This window comes from Rhinoderma darwinii, chromosome 4, assembly GCF_050947455.1.
Source record: "Rhinoderma darwinii isolate aRhiDar2 chromosome 4, aRhiDar2.hap1, whole genome shotgun sequence".
NCBI classification, from domain to species: domain Eukaryota; kingdom Metazoa; phylum Chordata; class Amphibia; order Anura; family Rhinodermatidae; genus Rhinoderma; species Rhinoderma darwinii.
Window position 1 is genome coordinate 311,642,762 of NC_134690.1, and position 21,967 is coordinate 311,664,728.

The 21,967-nt window shown below is 44.2% G+C and overlaps 1 protein-coding gene across 2 annotated transcripts in view; it reads right to left on the reverse strand.

The window, feature by feature from the left end:
* The window catches only part of AHCTF1 (AT-hook containing transcription factor 1), a 224,478-nt gene that overhangs the window by 86,814 nt on the left and 115,697 nt on the right, over positions 1–21,967 (reverse strand). For both annotated transcript variants that reach the window (XM_075862729.1, XM_075862728.1), the window contains exons 24-25: positions 21,504–21,645; positions 3,800–3,947 (exon numbers count right to left, since the gene is read on the reverse strand). In XM_075862729.1, coding sequence (XP_075718844.1) covers positions 3,800–3,947; positions 21,504–21,645 — 290 coding nt within the window. The remainder of the gene's footprint in view (positions 1–3,799; positions 3,948–21,503; positions 21,646–21,967) is intronic.

A 21,967-nucleotide genomic window follows, 5' to 3' on the forward strand; every position in this document is an offset into this window, starting at 1 on the left:
GCACATGGAGGTTAAAGAGGCTCTGTCACCAGATTTTGCAACCCCTATCTCCTATTGCAGCAGATCGGCGCTGCAATGGAGAGAAGAGGAACGTTTTTTTTTTTTAAACTAGCATTTTTGGCCAAGTTATGACCATTTTTATATTTATGTAAATGAGGCTTTCTAAAGTACATTTGACGCCAAAGTCGGGTAGGGGGAAGTATGGAAAGGGCTCACGGAGTGAACCCGCTCCATACGATGCGGGTGTCGGCTGGTTGCTACAGCAGACACTTCAGAGTAGTGAGCGGCATCGCCCAAGCGCGATCCCGCTTGCTTCACTCGTTAAATGACAAGGTCAATAGCGACCGCAGCATTTAAAATAGTTAGAAAGAGGGGGGCGACCCCCTCTAACAGCTCATCACGCCACCCGCAAAGGCAATCGCGGGGGGGGGGGGGGGGCAATGGTTGCTGTGCCTGCCTGGGGGCCTAATGAAGGCCCCCAGGTCCGTGCACCTATTAAGCCCTGCCACCGGAAAAATAAAAAGTTATGGCTCGCGGAATTTGTCGACAAATAAATTCTTTTTTTAATACTTCGGTTTTTACTTGTAAAAGTAGTCAAATATAGAAAAAAAACTATATATATTTGGCATCGCCGTAATCGTATTGACCCAAAGAATAAATTTAACATGTTTCTTTAATTGCACAGTGAATTCTGTGCAAAAAAAAACATGGAGGAATCGCTGTTTTTTTCATTTTCTACCTCACAAATAATTTTTTTCCCGTTTCCTAGTACATTATATGGCAAAATAAATGGTGCTACGAAAAACTACAACTCGTCCCGCAAAAATCAAGCCCTCCTAGTACTAGATCGACGGAAAAATAAAGACGTTATGGCTTTTGGAATGTGGGGAGGAAAAAAACTAAAAATGAAAATCTGAAAAAGGGCTGCGGCGGGAAAGGGTTAAGGTAGCACAGGAGAAATGTTCTCTTAAAGGGAATGTGTCGCAAATTAAACCTTTTTTTTTTTTAAGTGTCGTTCCTTATTTCTATTAGATTTTTTACGTTTTTTGCTGTATTTTATTTTTTTTCCCGTATGGTGGAAAGTATTCAAGATTAAATAATAATTTGACATGTTTTCCAATGTTGGCCACCAGGAGGAGCACTTCCCAGAATTACAGCAAGGTGAATAAGACAAAGCAACCTGACTCACAGCCGCTGTAAATGTGGGAGGGAACCTCACCCCCCCCCCCCCCTCTCACAAGCCAGGAAAAGGTGTCTTCAAATTGCTAAGAAGTGTCCGGCAGCCATGTTGGGTGTGATTCTGCAGTAGGAAGAAGTTATAGGACACACCAAAAGGCTAAGTGTATGTTCACACGCTTACTAAACAAAGGGAAAACAGCTCCTGATTTTCAGCCATTTTTTAAATCAAACTCGCGTTTAACGGCCGTTTTTGGAGATGTTTTTCTATAAAGTCAATGAAAAACGGCTCCAAAAACGTCCCAAGAAGTGATGTGCACTTCATTTTGGTCGGGCGTCTTTTTACGTGCCGTTTTTAGAAAACTACCACGTAAAAAACGCCCTGTCAGAACAGAACGCCGTATTTCCCATTGAAACCAATGGGCAGATGCTTGTAGGCGATCTGCTTCCGATTTTTCAGCTGAGAACATTGTGTTATACCTTAGGGTATGTGCACACGCTAACTGCATTTACGGCTGAAATGACGGAGCTGTTTTCTGGAGAAAACAGCTCCGTCATTTCAGACGTAATTGCTCGTAATCGCGTTTTGCGAGGTGTCAATTACGGCCGTAATTTGGAGCTGTTCTTCATTGAATTCAATGAAAAACGGCTCAAATTACATCCAAAGAAGTGTCCTGCACTTCTTTGGCGAGGCTGTTATTTTACGCTACGTCTTTTGACAGCGACGCGTAAAATTACAGGTCGTCGGCACAGTACATCGGCAAACCCATTCAAATGAATGGGCAGATGTTTGCCGACGTATTGGAGCAGTCTTTTCAGGCGTAAATCGAGGCATAAAACGCCTCGTTTACGCCTGAAAATAGGTCGTGTGAACCCAGCCTTAGAATGATGAAAGTTAAGTGAATGACTTTTCAGTTGACCGGTTCACACGGCGTGTATTTGACATGTGGTTTTTTTGCACATTTTACGTGCAAAAAAACGCTTGATTACACTTGATTTTGCGTGTTTGGGGGATGTATGTGTGTGTGTGTGTGTGTGTGTGTGTGTGTGTGTGTGTGTGTGTGTGTGTGTGTGTGTGTGTGTGTGTGTGTGCGCTCGCCGCTGATTCTTCAAAACAGCTGATAAGTGACTATGAAGTATCAGCGGCGCCCGTGCACACTCCACTCTGCCACACACACACACATGGGAAAAGTCTTAAAGGGGTCGTCCAGGAAAACATGGCGCCGCACCGGTCCTCAGGTCGTGTGTGGTATTACCGCTCTGTCCTATTCACTTCAATGGGGGTGACCTGCAATACCAGGAACAACCTGAGGACAGGTGCGGCACTGTCTCTCCAATCCGGACACCCCTTCTGTCCTGAGATTACCCGACGGGGGAGGCGGGTGTCAGAGCCACCCACCGCCATCACTGCAGACAGAACCACACAACTACGGCATGAGGGCAGGGCTTGTCCTGAGTGCACTGTCTCTTGTTATGGACAGATTTATAGTCACATGAACCCCGTCTGATGAATCGGTAACCTAGGTCCGATCACATGACAGAGGGGGATCAACAAAAACCCTGTGCACCCTCAGCCCGTCCATCCAGCCCTTTCCTGGTTATATCTGCGTCTGGGAAAGCTGGGTGACCACCATTACCCCTCCTACTGGAGTGTTTGGGGATGTGACTAATGAACCTCTCAGTGGAAGACAAGGACGATGTTTCAAATACAGCCATGATTAAGAACGCAGGAAGCGTTTGAAACGCGTAGGCTCCTTTAAAATCCCGCACATCTCTCCTAAGCACCTCAGGACATCGTCCGGATTGCTCCTGAACCTTTTTAAGAAAATCGTTCATTAAACTTGGAACAAGTTCCGTTTTATCCACAGCTCCGCTGGATCCACATCGTCCTTGTCTTCCACTCAGTACATCGCGTGCCGACGCGAGGATCCGTGCGGCAATTGATGTGCAAAATCTACACACCAAAGGTGAGCTGGAGGTTTCGTCTCCCCCTCTTGTTTCTATAATGAACCTCTCACTCCAGTAGGAGGGGTAATGGTGGTCACCCAGCTTTCCCAGACCCCTGAACGGTAAATCTCTCTAGTTGTGCTGAGACAGTTTGGGAATGTGACTAATGAACCTCTGTGTCTCGTTTACCTCCGTAATCTCGCGAGATTTCGTATCCGTTGTTGGAATCTCACAGAAAAGATTCAGAAGTGTCAGGATTCTGAATACACATGACGTCCAGGCTGGATGGTCATGTGTATTCATTATCAGGACACTGGACACTATGTAGCTGCAGATCATGTTCTAGTAAGAACGCGATTCTGCTGTCTAAATGAATGGAGAGGAGTGCATGATGCTGATTGGTCAGCGTCATCCACTCCTCTGTACAACGCCCACTTGGTCGAAAGTAAAAATACGCCCACTTGGGATTTAAGAAAGCTCATTAGCATAAACCAAAATCGCTCCTAACGTTGTGAAAATAGATCGTTTTTTTAAAATAAATAGCATTACTGTCACCTACATTATAGCGCCCATCTCCTTATATAGGAGATAGGGCACTTATGTGGTGACAGAGTCTCTTTAAGTCAGAGCCCTATAAAATTTAATTTTTAAATGAAAGCACAAGCATATTTCTTACCTCTTGTAAGGAGAGTAGTCTCTAACTTCACTAGCAGCAGACACTTCCTTTATTTTCATCAGCACATTGCGAATAAAATTTGCTTCAGTAATGACACTTCCTTTAGGAGCCTGTTTTGCAACAGTAGATAAAGGCTTGGGTCTTGTAACTATAATAAGACGAAATTGTCGCTTAATGTTGAATACTTTGGAGATATGTAATAGCATTTCAACGCTGGTAGGGTAGTCAAAACTACACCCCTGCCTGCTTATCTTGCAAACATTTTGCTAAGTAGAGATTAACCTTTTTATGCTTTATGTTTTGCGAACTTCTTTAAAAAAATAAACGACAGCTGTATTCTGGTGGTTGAGGTTTGTGTTACATTGTTACATAATTAGTACGGTTGAAAAAATACACGTCCATGAAGTTCAGACAAGGGATGGGAAAAGAGAAGGTAAAAATGTCTACACATAGGAACTAATATTTTTGTGTTCTAGGAAATTATCTAAGCCTTTTTTAACCCCTTCCTGTTCCTAGACGCACTATTAGGTCATGGTAGCTGTATCGTTCGCTCTCCATGACCTAATAGTACGTCACGGGAGTAACGGCCATTTCGGCCATTTTCCCGACACATACAGGAGCTGTGACAGCTGCTGTCTCGTACAGTAGTTGCCGAAGCTCCTACAGAGGGGACCGATCGTGTGTCCCCGCTGATTAACCCATTGGTGACTATGGCAACCGGAAGCCTAGTGGGTCCTGAAGTCAGGACCCACTATGCTTGCCATCAGTGAGTAGCTGACAGCTCTAATACACTGCACTACGCAGTGTATTAGAATAGCGATCAGAGCCTCCTGCCCTCAAGTTCCCTAGTGGGACAAAACAAAGTAGTAAAAAAAAAAGAAAAAGTTGTGTAAAAAAAGAAAATAAGTTTTAAAACGAATAAAAAAGTACCCCTTTTTCCCATCAGTCCTTTATTTGTTTATTTATCTACTTTTATTAATAATAAACTATACATAATTGGTATCGCCGTATCCGTAACGGCCTGAACTACAAAAGTATTTCGTTATTTATCCCGCGCGGTGACCACCATATAAGAAAACAAACCATACCAGAATTACAATTTTTTTTGTCACTTCACCTCCCAAAAAATGGAATAAAAAGAGATCAAAAAGTCGCATGTACCTAAAAATGGTATTGATCGAAACTACAGTTCGTTACGCAAAAAACAAGTCCTCGCACGGCTTTCTTGATGGAAAAATAAAAAAATTCTGGGTCTTAGAATATGGCAACACAAAAAGAAAATTAATTTTTACAATAAGTATTTTATTGTGCAAACGCCATATGACAAAAAAAAAAACCCTATAAACATCTGGTATCGCAGTAATCATATTGCCCCGCAGAATAAAGTGAATATGTCATTTATAGCTCACGGAGAACGCTGTAAAAAATAAATTAATAAAATACTATAAAAAAAAGCAATAGTAGAATTGCTGTTTTTTTATTCACCACGCCACTTAAAAATAGAATAAAAACTGATCAAAAAATCACATGCACCCCAAGAAAACTACAATGAATTCCTCAAGGGGTCTAGTTTCCAGAATAGGGTCACTTTTGGGGGGTTTCCACTGTTTTGGCACCACAAGACGTCTTTAACAGGTTCCCGACCGCTGGCCGTAAATATACGGCCAGCGGCCAGGGTCTCTAAAGTCCGGCGTATAGTATATATACGGCCGCACTTCAGAGACTGTGCACGCGCGATCGCGTGCACACAGCTCTATGCCCTGGCTGTTGCTAACAGCCATGGGCACTGGGCAGAATGTCAGGGGTCAATCTTTTGGCCCCTGAACATGTGATCGCTGTGACAACGAATCACAGCGATCACATGCATTTCTGCATAGAAAACAGTGTGCACGCGATCGCGTGCACACAGCCCTGTGCCCTCGCTGTTACCAACAGCTCTGGGCACTGGGCAGAGTATCAGGGACCAATCTGATGGTCCCTGATCATGTGGTCGCTGTGAAAACCTATCACAGCGACCACATTTGTTTTATTTTGACTTTTCTGGCAGTAAATCTCCTGCCTCTTTTCTTCTCCTCAAACATTGTTTCAGTTTGAGGAGAAGAAGAGACTCGGGAGAATTGCTGCCAGAAGAATACAGTGAAAAAAAATACAGTTACACTAAAACATTCTCTGTATAGATAGATTTCTATCTATCTATACAATCTATCTATCCATCTATCTTTTTTTCTATCTATCTACCTTTCTTTCTTTTATTCTATTAGAATAGGCAGGTAGGGAGTATATAATTATATATATATCCACATATATATATATAATATATATAGCAATAGCGGTTTATTTTTTTGTTAGCGGTAGTGTAGATATATATAGCAGTTAGTTTGTGTGTTTTATAAAAAAAATAAAAAAAAAAAAATTAATTTGTTTAGTTAGTGTTATTTACGTTATGGCGAGGAAGTTCTTTAGCGCCGAGGAGGCATACGCCATGCTGTGGTCTGAGTCGGAGACCGCATCAGAGATGGCGTCCGAGATGGAACCTGTTTTAGGTAGTGACGATGACAGCGTCACTTCAGGTTCATCTTCAGGGGACGTTGTCCCTGATGCAGTCGAAACTGCAGAACATGAAAGCGCAGGGCCAAGTAGCGCTGTAGCACGGGACAGCCTGGTCCCTCCAGTCCAGGCTCTTGTATGGGCACCTGCCCCATCTTTTGGGCCTAGAATCCACGGATTTACGGCCACTCCTGGCATAACCGTGGACAATACAAATTTTGTCCAAATGGATTACTTCCATTTATTTATAACGGACGACATCCTAAATCAGATTGTCCACGAAACAAATTTATATGCCACGCAATATATAAGGCAGAAACCTTCATCCACCCATGCCAGAGATTGGACGCCCACCAATTTGCAGGAATTAAAAAAATTTTTGGGGCTCACCCTAAATATGGGTATTGTCAAAAAGCCCTCCATTAGGTCTTACTGGTCAACAAGACCCGCCCAAGCCACCCCAGTATATTCTGCAGTAATGCCCAGGTCTCGTTATGAGACAATAATGAGGTTCCTCCACTTCAATGACAACGCACAGGCCCCCCCAAGTACCGATGCAAACCGGGATCGGTTGTTCAAAATAAGACCGCTAATAAATTCCCTGAATAATTTATTTCTGCAACTCTACACCCCTGAGCAGAATGTAAGTGTGGACGAATCCCTCCTCAACTTCCATGGCAGACTTAGCTTTCGCCAATATCTACCTTCCAAAAGGGCAAGATATGGCGTTAAGCTCTACAAATTGTGTGAAAGCGGGTCAGGATATACCACCGCCTTCAGGATTTATGAAGGGCGGGACCGCACAATAAATGTTCCTGGATGCCCCCCTGATCTTTCCACCAGCAGTAAGATCGTGTGGGAGATAATGCAGCCTCTGCTTCACAAGGGGTACCACCTGTACTGTGATAATTTTTATTCCAGTGTGCCCCTGTTTAGGCATTTGCATGCTGCAAGGACTGGGGCATGTGGTACCATGCGCAAAAACAGAATTGGTTTTCCACAGCAATTAGTGGGGAAGCGCATGGTAAAGGGGGACTCCTGTGCTTATGCATCTGAGGAATTGCTGGCGGTCAAGTTCAGGGATCGCAAAGATGTGTATGTGCTAAGCACGATTCATACCGCAGGAACAGTGGCAGTGAGGGAAAGAGGGGCAACATCGGACAAGCACAAACCAGTGAGCGTGTCTGAATATAACAAGTACATGGGGGGGGTGGATTTAAGCGACCAGGTTTTACAGCCCTATTTAGTAAAACGCAAAACTAAAACCTGGTACAAAAAAGTGGCCATTTATTTGTTACAGGTGGCCATCCACAACTCATTTGTGCTCTATAAAAAAGACAGAGGCAGAGACACATACCTGGATTTCCAGGAGAAAATTATTGAAGGCCTCATTTTTGATGTTCAGGACACCCGAGAATGCCCCCAGTCTGAGGATGTCACGCGACTGACTGAAAGACACTTCGTCAGTCGGATTCCCCCAACAGCAACCAGAAGCAACCCCCAGAAAAAGTGCCGCGTCTGCAGAAAAGATGGGCACCGCAAAGATTCCCGATATTTCTGTCCCTCATGTCCCTCGCAACCAGGCCTGTGCATTGAGCCATGTTTTAAAAAATACCACACTGTTCTGAATTATTAGATTTTAGTTAATTTGTTGAAAATATATTTGCCCTACATTACGTTTTTATTTTTCCCCTGATTTTACTCCAAGGGTGAGGGAGGGAATGGGTGGGGGGTGGATGTCATGTTTGATGTTTTCTAAAGTTCATCTGCTGGAGAGCTCCATTTGCATTAACCTGAAATTTCTTATTTTAGAAAACCCCAAAAAATAAATTCCCATTATACCCCTAGATGAATATTTTGGGATTTCTGCTTCAAGAGCAGATATTTTGGAAGTGTTATAGAAACTCTGTTGAGTTTTGTAAAACCAGCTTTGAAAAAAAGCGATTTGTGAAATAAGCTTCTTCTATCGTCCGCCCTCCTACATCTCTATGTGATAAATAAGGCCACATATTTGGTATCCCCATGCACGGGAGAAGTGGCAGAATGTGAACGGAGATTAATTTTGACCGTGGTCTAAGCCGTGTGTGAAAAATGCTGGTATAAACTGACGCGTTTGCTAAAAAATTGCTAATTTTATTTTGATCCATCTTATTCAAGAAACTTTCAGAAGAAAACGGGACTGTCTAAAAATATGATAAACCCCTTGAAGGAAACCTTGTGGGGTCTACTTGTGTGAATGAAGTCGTTTATGGGGTGATTCTAATGTTTCAGCAGCATTAGGCCCCCCAGAAAACAGTATGCGGCTATAAAGTCAAGTGCAGAATTCCTGGACCGAAAAGGCCAAAAAGCCTCCTTTTATGCCAAGCCCTGGCACATGCCCGTGAATAAAGCACACATATTTGGTATCCCCATGCACGGGAGAAGTGGAAGAATGTGAAATGCGATGAATTTTGTCCGTGGTCCATTTTGTGTGTGAAAAAGCTAGCATAAACTGGCGCAATTGTTAAAAAAAAAGGTAATTTTATTTTGTTCCATCTTATTCAAGAAACTTTCAGAAGAAAACTGGACTGTCTAAAAATATGATAAACCCCTTGAAGGAAACCTTGTGGGGTGTACTTGTGTGAATTAAGTCATTTATGGGGTGATTCTAATGTTTCAGCAGCATTAGGCCCCCCAGAAAACAGTATGCTGCTATAAAATCAAATGCAAAATTCCTGGACCAAAAAGCCTCCTTTTATGCCAAGCCCTGGCACATGCCCGCACAGCGAATAAGGCACACATATTTGGTATCCCCATGCACGAGAGAAGTGGAAGAACGTGAAAGGAGATGAATTTTGGCCGTGGTCTATACCGTGTGTGAAAAATACTAGCCTAAACTGACGCATTTGCTAAAAAAGTGCTGATTTTATTTTGTTCCATCTTATTCAAGAAACTTTCAGAAGAAAACTGGACTTGCTAAAAATATGATAAACCCCTTGAAGGAAACCTTGTGGGGTCTACTTGTGTGAATGAAGTCATTTATGGGGTGTTTCTAATGTTTCAGCAGCATTAGGCCCCCCAGAAAACAGTATGCGGCTCTAAAATCAAATGCAAAATTCCTGGACCGAAAATGCCAAAAAGCCTCCTTTTATGCCAAGCCCTGGCACATGCCCGCACAGCGAATAAGGCACACATATTTGGTATCCCCATGCACGGGAGAAGTGGAAGAACGTGAAAGGAGATGAATTTTGGCCGTGGTCTATACCGTGTGTGAAAAATACTAGCCTAAACTGACGCATTTGCTAAAAAAGTGCTGATTTTATTTTGTTCCATCTTATTCAAGAAACTTTCAGAAGAAAACTGGACTTGCTAAAAATATGATAAACCCCTTGAAGGAAACCTTGTGGGGTCTACTTGTGTGAATGAAGTCATTTATGGGGTGATTCTAATGTTTCAGCAGCATTACACCCCCCAGAAAACAGTATGCGGCTCTAAAATCAAATGCAAAATTCCTGGACCGAAAAGGCCAAAAAGCCTCCTTTTATGCCAAGCCCTGGCACATGCCCGCACAGTGAATAAGGCACACATATTTGGTATCCCCATGCACGGGAGAAGTGGAAGAACGTGAAAGGAGATGAATTTTGTCCGTGGTCTATACCGTGTGTGAAAAATACTAGCCTAAACTGACGCATTTGCTAAAAAAGTGCTGATTTTATTTTGTTCCATCTTATTCAAGAAACTTTCAGAAGATAACTGGACTTGCTAAAAATATGATAAACCCCTTGAAGGAAACCTTGTGGGGTCTACTTGTGTGAATGAAGTCATTTATGGGGTGTTTCTAATGTTTCAGCAGCATTAGGCCCCCCAGAAAACAGTATGCGGCTATAAAATCAAGTGCAGAATTCCTGGACCGAAAAGGCCAAAAAGCCTCCTTTTATGCCAAGCCCTGGCACATGCCCGCACAGTGAATAAGGCTCACATATTTGGTATCCCCATGCACGGGAGAAGTGGAAGAATGTGAAAGGAGATTAATTTTGGCCGTGGTTCATACCGTGTGTGAAAAATGCTAGCATAAACCGACGCAATTGTTAAATTCTTGCATTTTTTTCCAATTTTGCCCACTTTAGTGAAAAAAAAAAAAATGATATATACTGACAAATGCCACTAAAACAAAGCCCTATCTGTCCTTTAAAAAGAGTGTAAAATTCAAAGATGAACTTTATTCACCTGCTGAGTTATAGTCATGTAAAGAAGCGCATAGCAAAATTGTGAAATTTGCTCTGGTCATTTAGCTGTAAAACAGCCTAGTCCTTAACCGGTTAAACCGGACTTGGTGCCTAAGGGCGGATTTACACAAGAGTGTGCATTTTACGCACGCAAAAACCGCTGCGTTTTGCGTGCGCAAAATGCACTTGACAGCTCCGTGTGTCATGTTCATATGGATGCGCGGCTGCGTGCTTTTCGTGCAGCCGCCATCATTATGACACTCCGTTTGGATGTTTGTAAACAGAAAAGCATATAGTGCTTTTCTGTTTAAATTCATTCTTTTACTGCTGTTGCACGAATAACGCGCGTCCCACGGAAGTGCTTCGGTGGGGTGCGCGTGATTTTCACGCAACCATTGACTTCAATGGGTGCTTGATGCGCGAAAAACGCCAAAATATAGAACAGGTCGTGAGTTTTACACAGCGGACACACGCTGCGCAAAACTCACAGACAGTCTGCACTGCCCCATAGACTAACATAGGTCCGTGCAACCCGCGTGAAAACCACGCGGGTTGCACGGACGTATAGCACGTTCGTGTAAATCCGCCCTAATAAAAAGGAGGCCTCAAAATCCTCTAGGTAATCCTTTGCTTCTGAGACCGGTGCTTCAGTCCATTACCGCACTAGGGCCACATGTGGGATATTTCCTAAAACTGCAGAATCTGGGCAATAAATATTGAGTTGCGTTTCTCTGGTAAAACCTTCTGTGTTACAGAAAAAAAAGGAATAAAAAAGCTTTTCTGGAAAAAAAAAAAAAGAAATATGTCAATTTCACCTCTACTTTGCTCTAAATTCCTGTGAAACACCTAAAGGGTTAATAAGCTTTCTAAATGCTGTTGTGAATACTTTGAGGGGTCTAGTTTCTAAAATGGGGTGCTTCATGGGGGTATCTAATATATGGGCCCCTCAAAGCAACTTCAGAACTGAACTAGAACCTAAAAAAAATAAATGAGGCACTACTTCTCTTCTTACATTATACTGATAATGAGCCGTGCCCACCCCGAGTTGACCCCAGTTTTGACCGTTAGCATAAACGGAGACCCCATTTAGACCATTTCAGTGCCCGGTTTTCCCAAGCATACACCCCTGAGAAGTGTATTTCTATTGATGAATCCTTGGTACATTTTAAAGGGAGGGTTCAATTCCGCGAGTACCTGCCGGGTAAGAGGGCAAGGTATGGCGTGATGATGTATAAGCTGTGCGAGAGTGCATCAGGGTATACCTACAAATTTAGGATATATGAAGGGAAGGACAGCATTATTCAGCCCCCAGAACGCACCACCTTACTGGGAGTTAATTCAAAAATTGTGCGCGATTTGGTGCACCCACTGCTGGACCAGGGTTACCACCTCTACCTGGATAATTTTATACCAGCGTCCCAGTCTTCAAGTGCCTCGCTTCCAGAACTCCTGCAGCATGCAGCACTGCTAGAAGAAATCTGAGAGGCCTCCCTAAGACTCCGCTTGGGAAAATACTCAGAAGGGGTGAGAGCAGGGCACAATCTAGCAGCGACATATTGTGTGTCAAGTACAAGAGAAAAGTCCTTGTATTGACAATAATACATGGCCACACCAGTACTCATGTACCAGGACGAGGTACCAGTACAGAGACCCCCAAACCAGACTGCATCCTGGACTACAATAGGTACATGGGAGATCAAGACCTGAAGCCCTTCAGCACCATGCGGTGTGGTATAAGAAGCTGGCCGTGCACATCATTATCAAGAACCTAATCTTTAGGGACCAAGAAGGGGGACACCCAGTACTTCTGGAAGCGAGGCCACCCACATCGTACCAGGGCAACACTTTCCAGAAGAAGTTCCCTCCCAAAACTGGCAAGAAGGGAAAAAAGTCAGAAGAGGTGCAAAGTCTGCTATAAGAGGGGGATAAGGGAGGACACAATATATCAATGTGACACGTGTCCCAAAAACAGTACTCTGTATGAAAGTGTTTTTAAAATTTATCATACATCCCTTAGATTCTTAATCTACCCTGATGCACTCCGCACAGCTTATCCCCCTCATCTTTCCCTTCTGAGCCCTGCTGTGTGCCCAGGCAGCTGATAACAGCCACATGTAGGGTATTGCCGTACCCAGGAGAACCCAAATTACAGTTTATGGGGTGTATATCTCCGGCGGCGCATGCTGGGCACAATATATTGGGCACGGAAATGGCATAGATATATAGAAAATTGCAAATCTCACACTGCACCATCTGCTGTGCATTACGTTTTACACAATACCTGTGGAGTCAAAATGCTCACTACACCTCCAGATGAATGTCTTGAGGGGTGTAGTTTTAAAAATGGGGTCACTACTCGGGGGTTTCAACTGTACTGGTACCTCAGGGGCTTCTGCATACATGACTTCACACCAGAAAAGCTCCAGTAGGCCAAATGGTGGTCCTTTCCTTCTAAGCCCTCCCATGGGCCCAAACGGCAGTTTATCACCACAAATGGGGTATTGCCGCACTAAGGACAAATTGGGCAACAAAATGGGGTATTTTGTTCCCTGTGAAAATAAGAAATTTTGATCAAAAATGACCTCTTATTGGAAAAAATCAAAACGTTTTTTTAATTTCACAGCCCAATCCAAATACGTGCTGTGAAAAAACTGTGTGGTCAAAATGGTAACAACTATAAATCAATTCCTGAGGGGTGTAGCTTCCAAAATGGGGTCACTTTTGGGGGATTCCTACTGTTTTGGCACCTCAACACCTCGTCAAACCTGGCATGCTGCCTAAAATATATTCTAATAAAAAAAGAGGCCCCAAAATGCACTAGGTGCTTCTTTGCTTCTGGGGCTTGTGTTTTAGTCCACGAGCACACTAGAGCCACATGTGGGACATTTCTAAAAACTGCAGAATCTGGACGATACATATTTAGTAGTGTTTCTCTGGTAAAACCAACTGTGTTACAAAAAAAAAAAAAAATGGAATAAAACTGAAATTCAGCAAGAAAAATGAAGTTCGGAAATTTCACCGCCACTTTGATTTAATTCCTGTGAAATGCGTAAAGCGTTAAAAAACGTTCTAAATGCTGTTTTGAATACGTTGAGGGGGTCTAGTTTCTAAAATGGGGTGTTTTATGGGGGTTTCTAATACATAGGCCCCTCAAAGCCACTTCAGAACTGAACAGGTACCTTAAAAAAAAGGCTTTTGAAATTCTTAAAAATATGAGAAATTGCTGTTTATGTTCTAAGTCTTGTAACGTCCAAGAAAAATTAAAAAAAATGTTCAAAAAACAAAGCCAATCTAAAGCAGACATATGGGAAATGTGAACTAGTAACTATTTTGGGGGGTATAACCATCTGTTTTACAAGCAGATGCATTTTAAATTCAGAAAATGCTATTTTTTAAAAATGTTCTCCAAATTTTGCAATTTTTCACAAATATAGACTGAATATATCGAACAAGTTTGACCACTAACATAAAGCCCAATGTGTCACGAGAAAATCTCAGAATGGCTTGGATAGGTTTAAGCATTCTGACGTTATTACCACATAGTGAAATATGTCAGATTTGAAAAATGGGCTCTGAGCCTGAAGGCCCAAACAAGGCTACGTCCTTAAGGGGTTAAAGCCATCTACTGTCCCTGCTGTGACCAGCTCCTGCGGTAGACTACTCCATAGATTCACAGTAAAGAAGGTTTGTCCCCTCTGCAGATTGAACCTTTTTTTCTCCAGACGGAGGTAGTACCTCGTTTTTTGAGGGGTTTTAATGGGGAGTTCACAAAGCCTTTTTTGACTAGCTTTTTTACGCGTAAACCGCGCCGCAAAATGCGCCAAAAAATGGCCGAAAATGATTGATTTCAATGGGAGGCGGAGGCTTTTTTCCCGCGAGCATAAAAACCGGCTCGCGGGAAAAAGGGACATGCCCTATCTTTGGGATTTACGCCTCTGACCTCCCATTGACATCAATGGAAAGGAGAAAGCATTTTTCGTGGAGTTTTATGCCCGCGGGCAAAAAACACAGCGAAATTCGGCGTGCAGGCAGATTTTCCTCCTGCAAAAAAACTCCATGTGAACCCAGCCTTAGGCTATGTTCACACGGAGTATTTTGGGGGAGGAATATCTGCCTCAAAGCTCCAAACGGAATTTTGAGGCAGATATTCCTCCCCCAAAATACTCCGTGTGAATAGCAATGATCGCGCCGTTTTTCGCCCGCGGCCATTGAGCGCCGCGGGCAGAAAACACGCTTTCTCCTGCCTCCCATTTAAGTCAATGGGAGGTCGGAGGCGGAAGCGCCCGAAGATAGGGCATGTCGCTTCTTTTTCCCGCGAGGCAGTTTTACTGCTCGCGGGAAAAAAACGCCGACGCCTCCCATTGAAATCAATGGGAGGCGTTCTCGGGCCGTTTCTGCCGAGTTTTGCGACGCGGTTTCCGCGTCAAAAAACTCGGCAAAAGACCCCGTGTGAACATAGCCTTACATGGAACAGGATTTCACCATATTTTATGTATGTGCCATTAATATATTTATATAAGTTAATCATGTCGTCCCCCCTAAGGCCGGATTCACACGAGTGAAGTCAATGGGTGCGTGAAAATCACAGACGGCACACAGATGCACACAAAAGTTGCTAAAGAAGTGATGAGAAAAAGAAAAAACACCTCCAGTTTTATTTCAACAATCCAGCTTGTCAAGATTGGGCAGCCCCTTTTTAGATAGGGCCACAGTGCCCTCTGTAGAGAAGGCCACAGTGCCCTCTGTAGAGAAGGCCACAGTGCCCTCTGTAGAGAAGGCCACAGTGCCCTCTGTAGAGAAGGCCACAGTGCCCTCTGTAGAGAAGGCCACAGTGCCCTCTGTAGAGAAGGCCACAGTGCCCTCTGTAGAGAAGGCCACAGTGCCCTCTGTAGAGAAGGCCACAGTGCCCTCTGTAGAGAAGGCCACAGTGCCCTCTGTAGATAATGCAACACACCCCTAGATAATGCCAGTGTCCTCTTCAGATACTGTCACCCACCCACTTGTAGAGGCTGCCCCAGCCCCCTCTGTAGAGGCTGCCCCAGTCCCCTCTGTAGAGGCTGCCCCAGTCCCCTCTGTAGAGGCTGCCCCAGTCCCCTCTGTAGAGGCTGCCCCAGTCCCCTCTGTAGAGGCTGCCCCAGTCCCCTCTGTAGAGGCTGCCCCAGTCCCCTCTGTAGAGGCTGCCCCAGTGCCCTCTGTAGAGGCTGCCCCAGTGCCCTCTGTAGAGGCTGCCCCAGTGCCCTCTGTAGAGGCTGCCCCAGTGCCCTCTGTAGAGGCTGCCCCAGTGCCCTCTGTAGAGGCTGCCCCAGTGCCCTCTGTAGAGGCTGCCCCAGTGCCCTCTGTAGAGGCTGCCCCAGTGCCCTCTGTAGAGGCTGCCCCAGTGCCCTCTGTAGAGGCTGCCCCAGTGCCCTCTGTAGAGGCTGCCCCAGTGCCCTCTGTAGAGGCTGCCCCAGTGCCCTCTGTAGAGGCTGCCCCAGTGCCCTCTGTAGAGGCTGCCCCAGTGCCCTCTGTAGAGGCTGCCCCAGTGCCCTCTGTAGAGGCTGCCCCAGTGCCCTCTGTAGAGGCTGCCCCAGTGCCCTCTGTAGAGGCTGCCCCAGTGCCCTCCGTAGAGGCTGCCCCAGTGCCAGCTGTAGAGGCTGCCCCAGTGCCCTCTGTAGAGGCTGCCCCAGTGATGTCAGGGACTTTCCCAGAGCTGGAGTCCCAGGCAGAGCGCTAGTAGGCTCTTCCTGGGACTCCAGCTGTGCTCCTGACATCACTGGGACTCCTGCTCTGGGGAAGCCCCTGACATCATTGTCGATGTATGGACAGCGATGTCAGAGGCTTCCCCAGAGTCCCGGAGCAGAGCCGATAATAGCGCTCTGCCCGGGACTCCGCTCTGGGGAAGACCCTGACACACTGTCCATATATGGGCAGCGATATCAGGGAATGCCACAGAATCTCGGAGCAGAGCCGACACCAGCGCGCTGCTCCGCTCTGGGCAAGACCCTGACACACTGTCCATATATGGGCAGCGATGTCAGGGAATTCCACAGAGTCCCGGAGCAGAGCCGACACCAGCACTCTGCTCGGGACTCCGGCTCTGGGGAAGCCCCAGACATCGCTGTTCATATGTGGACAGCGATGTCAGGGAATTCCAGAGTCTCGGAGCAGAGCCGATACTAGCGGCTCTGTGTCCCGCGGGCCGCAGATGACAGCCCCAGGGGCCGCATGCGGCCCAAGTGCTTGAGACCCCTGCTGTATATCATTAATAAATAAGTTGATTAGTGGTCCCAGCATGGAACCCTGGGGCACACCACTTATAACCAGGGACCATTCAGATTAGGAATGATTTACCACAACTCTCTGTATACGGTCCTTGAGCCAATTCTCAATCCAATTACAAACGATACTTTCTAAACCTATAGTCCTTGATTTAGCCATTAGAGGTCTATGAAGGACAGTGTCAAATGCCTTTGCAAAGTCCAAAACCACTATATCCAAAGCGGCCCCTCTGTCTAAGCTTCCGCTTATCGCTTCATAAAAACAAATCTGGTTGGTTTGACAATTTCTGTCCTTAGTAAAACCGTGCTGGCTGTCACTTATACTACTATTTTTTGTCACATAATTCTGTATATCGTCCCTCAAACATTTTCCCCACAATGGATGTTAAAGAGGCTCTGTCACCAGATTTTGCAACCCCTATCTGCTATTGCAGCAGATCGACGCTGCAATGTAGATTACAGTAACGTTTTTATTTTTAAAAAACAAGCATTTTTGTTATGACCATTTTTGTATTTATGCAAATGAGGCTTGCAAAAGTCCAAGTGGGCGTGTTTAAAGTAAAAGTCCAACTGGGCGTGTATTATGTGTGTTACATCTGGGCGCGTTTACTTCTTTTACTAGCTGGGCGTTCTGACGAGAAGTATCATCCACTTCTCTTCAGAACGCCCAGCTTCTGGCAGTGCAGACACACAGCGTGTTCTCGAGAGATCACGCTGTGTCGTCACTCACAGGTCCTGCATCGTGTCGGACGAGCGAGGACACATCGGCACCAGAGGCTACAGTTGATTCTGCAGCAGCATCGGCGTTTGCAGGTAAGTCGATGTAGCTACTTACCTGCAAACGCTGATGCAGAATCAAATGTAGCCTCTGATGCCGATGTGGCAGACACGATGCATGACCTGGGGCAGGAAGTGAGTGACGTCACAGCGTGATCTCTCGAGAACACGCTGTGTGTCTGCACTGCCAGAAGCTGGGCGTTCTGAAGAGAAGTGGATGATACTTCTCGTCAGAACGCCCAGCTAGTAAAAGTAGTAAAAACGCCCCGATGTACGCACATAATACACGCCCACTTGGACTTTTGCAAGCCTCATTTGCATAAATACAAAAATGGTCATAACTTAGCCAAAAATGCTCGTTTTTTAAAAATAAAAACGTTACTGTAATCTACATTGCAGCGCCTATCTGCTGAAATATAGTATATGAAAAATGAAGAAAATTGGACCGAACCGATTGGCCTGAGGAAGATGCTGGTTCGGCGTCGAAACGCGTAGCCTTGTTGACAAAATCCTTTTATCTACTTTTATCCATTGAGATTGTCGTATAATACCTTTACTTAAGCAGCGCCGTTGGTCCAATTTTCTTCATTTTTCAAATACTCTACAAATATGACATCAAACCCTGTTTTGGCTGTGCTTTGGACCTGGCTGCAGCTTTCCATGCCCTATTGACACCTAAGGTGTCCACCACCCGAGGTGAGCGTAATTGTCACATCCACCGTGATCCTTTACCATATCCGTTTCTCATTTGGTTTCCTGTGGCGCCGTGTTCCTTTTTTCTAATACTTAGTAATATCTGCTGCAATAGCAGATAGGGGTTTCAAAATCTGGTGACAGAGCCTCTTTAAGCTTACTGGTCTATAATTACCCGGGGAAGACCAAGAGCCCTTTCTGAAAATAGGAACCACATTTTCTCTGCTCCAGTTTATTGGAACTATACCAGTCACTAGAGAATCTCTAAATATTATGAAAAGGGGGACAGAAATAACTGAACTAAGCTCTTTAAGAACTCTAGGGTGTAACCCATCTGATCCCGGGGCCTTGTGTACATTTATTTTATTTAATTTAGCTTGGACCATATCTACATTGATCCAATTCAGTATATCAACTGATATATTAACAGCACCGGCTACATCAGCTGCTCTTCTGTTGTATTATCAGATCTAAAGAAACCATTTAGTAACTCTGCCTTCTCTTGATCCCCTGTGACAAACTCGCCATTACCACTATCTCGGGTTCTATCATGTTCAGAACTTGGCTTTTTTTGCATTTATATACTTGAAGAATTTTTTGGGATTGGTTTTACTATCCTTGGCCACCTGCCTTTCATTTTGTATTTTTGCTAATTTTATTACCTTTTTACAGATTTTATTAAGCGCTTTATAATTTAAAAAAGGCTACAGCTGTACCCTCAGATTTGTATTTTTCAAATGCCCTTTTTTTTGTAATGTATTGCTCTTTTTACAGAAGGTGTAAGACATGTGGGGTTTAATTTCAGTCGTTTATACTGGTTACCTATAGGAATAAATTATGCACTATAATTATCCAAAGTAGATTTGAAAATCTCCCATTTATACCATTATTTGACATAAGTCCTTCCCAGTCTATATCCTGAATTGCAGCACTCATCCTGGGGAAATTGGCCTTCTTAAAATTAAGTGTTTTTGCCCTCCCAGCCTGTGTTTGTTTTTTACAGTATAGGTAAAATCTAACTATATTGTGATCTCCGTTACCATTCCCAAGAAGCTATGCATTTATTCGAAATGACCAGATCCAACAGAGCCTCACCTCTAGTCGGGTCTTCCACAAAGTGGCGCATAAAATTTTCCTGCAACAGGTTGAGGAAAGGTCTCCCCTTTGCAGTTGAAGCCGAACCATGACACCAATTAATATCCCGGTAATTAAAATCTCCCATGTGCAACCCGCTCCCAAGACCAACTATATCTATATTTTCTTCCAGTACCAAGGCCTCCAGCTCCCCCATGTTGCTTGCTAGACTTCTGGCATTTGTGAACACACACTTCAACTTGCCTTTAATTTATTCACTTTCAGTATCAGGCATTTTTGTTTTCATTGCGGTTTTCTAACAAAAGGATCTCCTTATACTGTTGTCTAGTCCTCTCCCCAGTCTATTTCCCCCCCCCCCCCCACCAATATAGTCTGACCCCTTTCTAACCCGACTACCCCTTTATTTTCTACATTGACCTCCCTCCTCAGCCCTGTTAAACACAAACCTCAACCACCAGAATACAGCTGTATAATTTTGTTTTTTAAAGAGGCTTTGTCACCACATTATAAGTGCCCTATCTTCTACATAATCTGATCAGAGCTGTAATGTAGATTAGTGGTTTTTATTTTGAAAAACAAGAATTTTTTAGCAAGTTATGAGCAATTTTAGATTTATGCTAATTAGTTTAATACCCAACTAGGCATTGTAAAAAAGGAGTGTATGACGCTGACCAATCACCGTCATACACTTCTCTCTATTCATGTCCATTTGTAATATATTGTGTATATTTGTCCCAGCGCTACATGTGACGGTCCTGAGCGTCGCTCGGTCAATGTCACTGTGCTAGCCTCCTCTCACTAGTCACACACACTGGTGCTGAGTATTCCCTCCATCATCCGTGATTGTCCACACAATGGCCACGATAGGGGTACATGCAGTACACAAAGAGCAGCGGCCGATTGTTGTGATGAAGGGCTGAACACTTGGATGGGAGGTGGGCAGGGAGGAGCGCCATGGCCGGGCTCCACATTCCTTTGTTCTCCTGCAGGGAAGCAAACAGCCGTGTCCCTGCCATTTGTTACACTCTCTAAAGCGCTGGTGCTGGGGATAGCCTTGAACTTTGGATGGGTACGTACACGGCTGCAGAGCGTGTGTGACCTGAGGTAGATAGAACACCAACTCCATTCCCTGGAGAATAGGAGCTAGTTCTCAATGAGCAGCCTGCTGTCATTCACCACGTCATCTCGCGAGATCACGCTGTGCTGTGTGAGTAAGCCCCACACAAACTTTACCGTAGTGTCGAGTGTGAATAGACATTGCGTCCTGGCTGGAGGTGATGTCTATTCACTCTCAAGACACTTCAGTAAAGTTAATGTGGGTGTATGCGATAGCACAGCGTGATCACGCTGTGCTGAGTACAAATGGACATGGAGAGAAGTGTATGACGCTGATTGGTCAGCGTCATACACTCCTCTTTACAACGCCCACTTGGTCAAAAGTAAAACACGCCCAGTTGGTCATTAAAAAACTAATTAGCATAAATCTAAAATTGCTCATAACTTGCTCAGAAATGAGTTTTTCAAAATAAAAACCACTGCTGTTATCTACATTACTTCGCCGATCAGATTATGTAGGAGATAGGGCACTTATAATCTGGTGACAGAGCCTCTTTAAAGTTAGAAAAACATAAGACACAGAGGTTAAGGGCCTTTTACACTGGCCGATGCGATCAGTATTTGCAACATATATGCAACAACATTTTACTTTTTTAAAACGATACGACCAGACGACGATCGAGCGTTTGCTCGTTCATCTGCTGATCGTTCCCCAGGGCAATTATCGGCAACGAGCTTTGTACGAACGCTCGTCTGCACAATAATCTGCCAGTGTAAAAACTCCTTTAGTTGCAATGGGCAAAGTCTCTGCTTATTGCTTGCACCAGTTTTAAAGCCGTTGTACTATGAATGAAACAAACAGACAACCTCGCAGCTCGCAGCTCCCCAAACAGAATTACTCAAAATGTGGAAATTTGAAGAACATATGTTTATCCATCTTTTTTTTCTCGCAAAACATAGCGAAAGTAGGGAAGTAAGCAACTTTTTTTTACATTGACACTTATAACTTTTACATTTCTTTGTGTAGATAAACAGAAGAATTCCAGACTATAGTTAAATTCCTATAATATTCACCTTTCTTCCAAATAATAGATGGATAGGGTCTGGCCCTATCACTGGCCAGAGTTTGCTGCACACTTGGCAGTATTTTGCCATATTGATCCAGTATAGACTTTCTGGCCACTGCTCTCTCTCGCTGGTGTCTGTCACAATCATTCTGCACGAAAGGAAAAAAAAAAAAAGTATAAAAAAAAAAAAAACGTTAAAACTAACATGCTTCATTTTCACAATATTTCCTCATGGCTACTTGACATAAGAAAAAAACAAAAAAAAAACAAAACAATCTTCACATGGAAAAAATATGTGTACCACTGGGGTTATTTTAACCAAGAATTATATCAAAACAGTTAACCAGAGACTATTGGAACAAGGAAGACTTTATATGGGTTGTCAACCTCTAGACCAGTGGTTCCCAACTGGGGTTCCGCGAGAACCGTCCAGGGGTGCCGCGACACTGCAAGAAAACAAATATTTTTTTT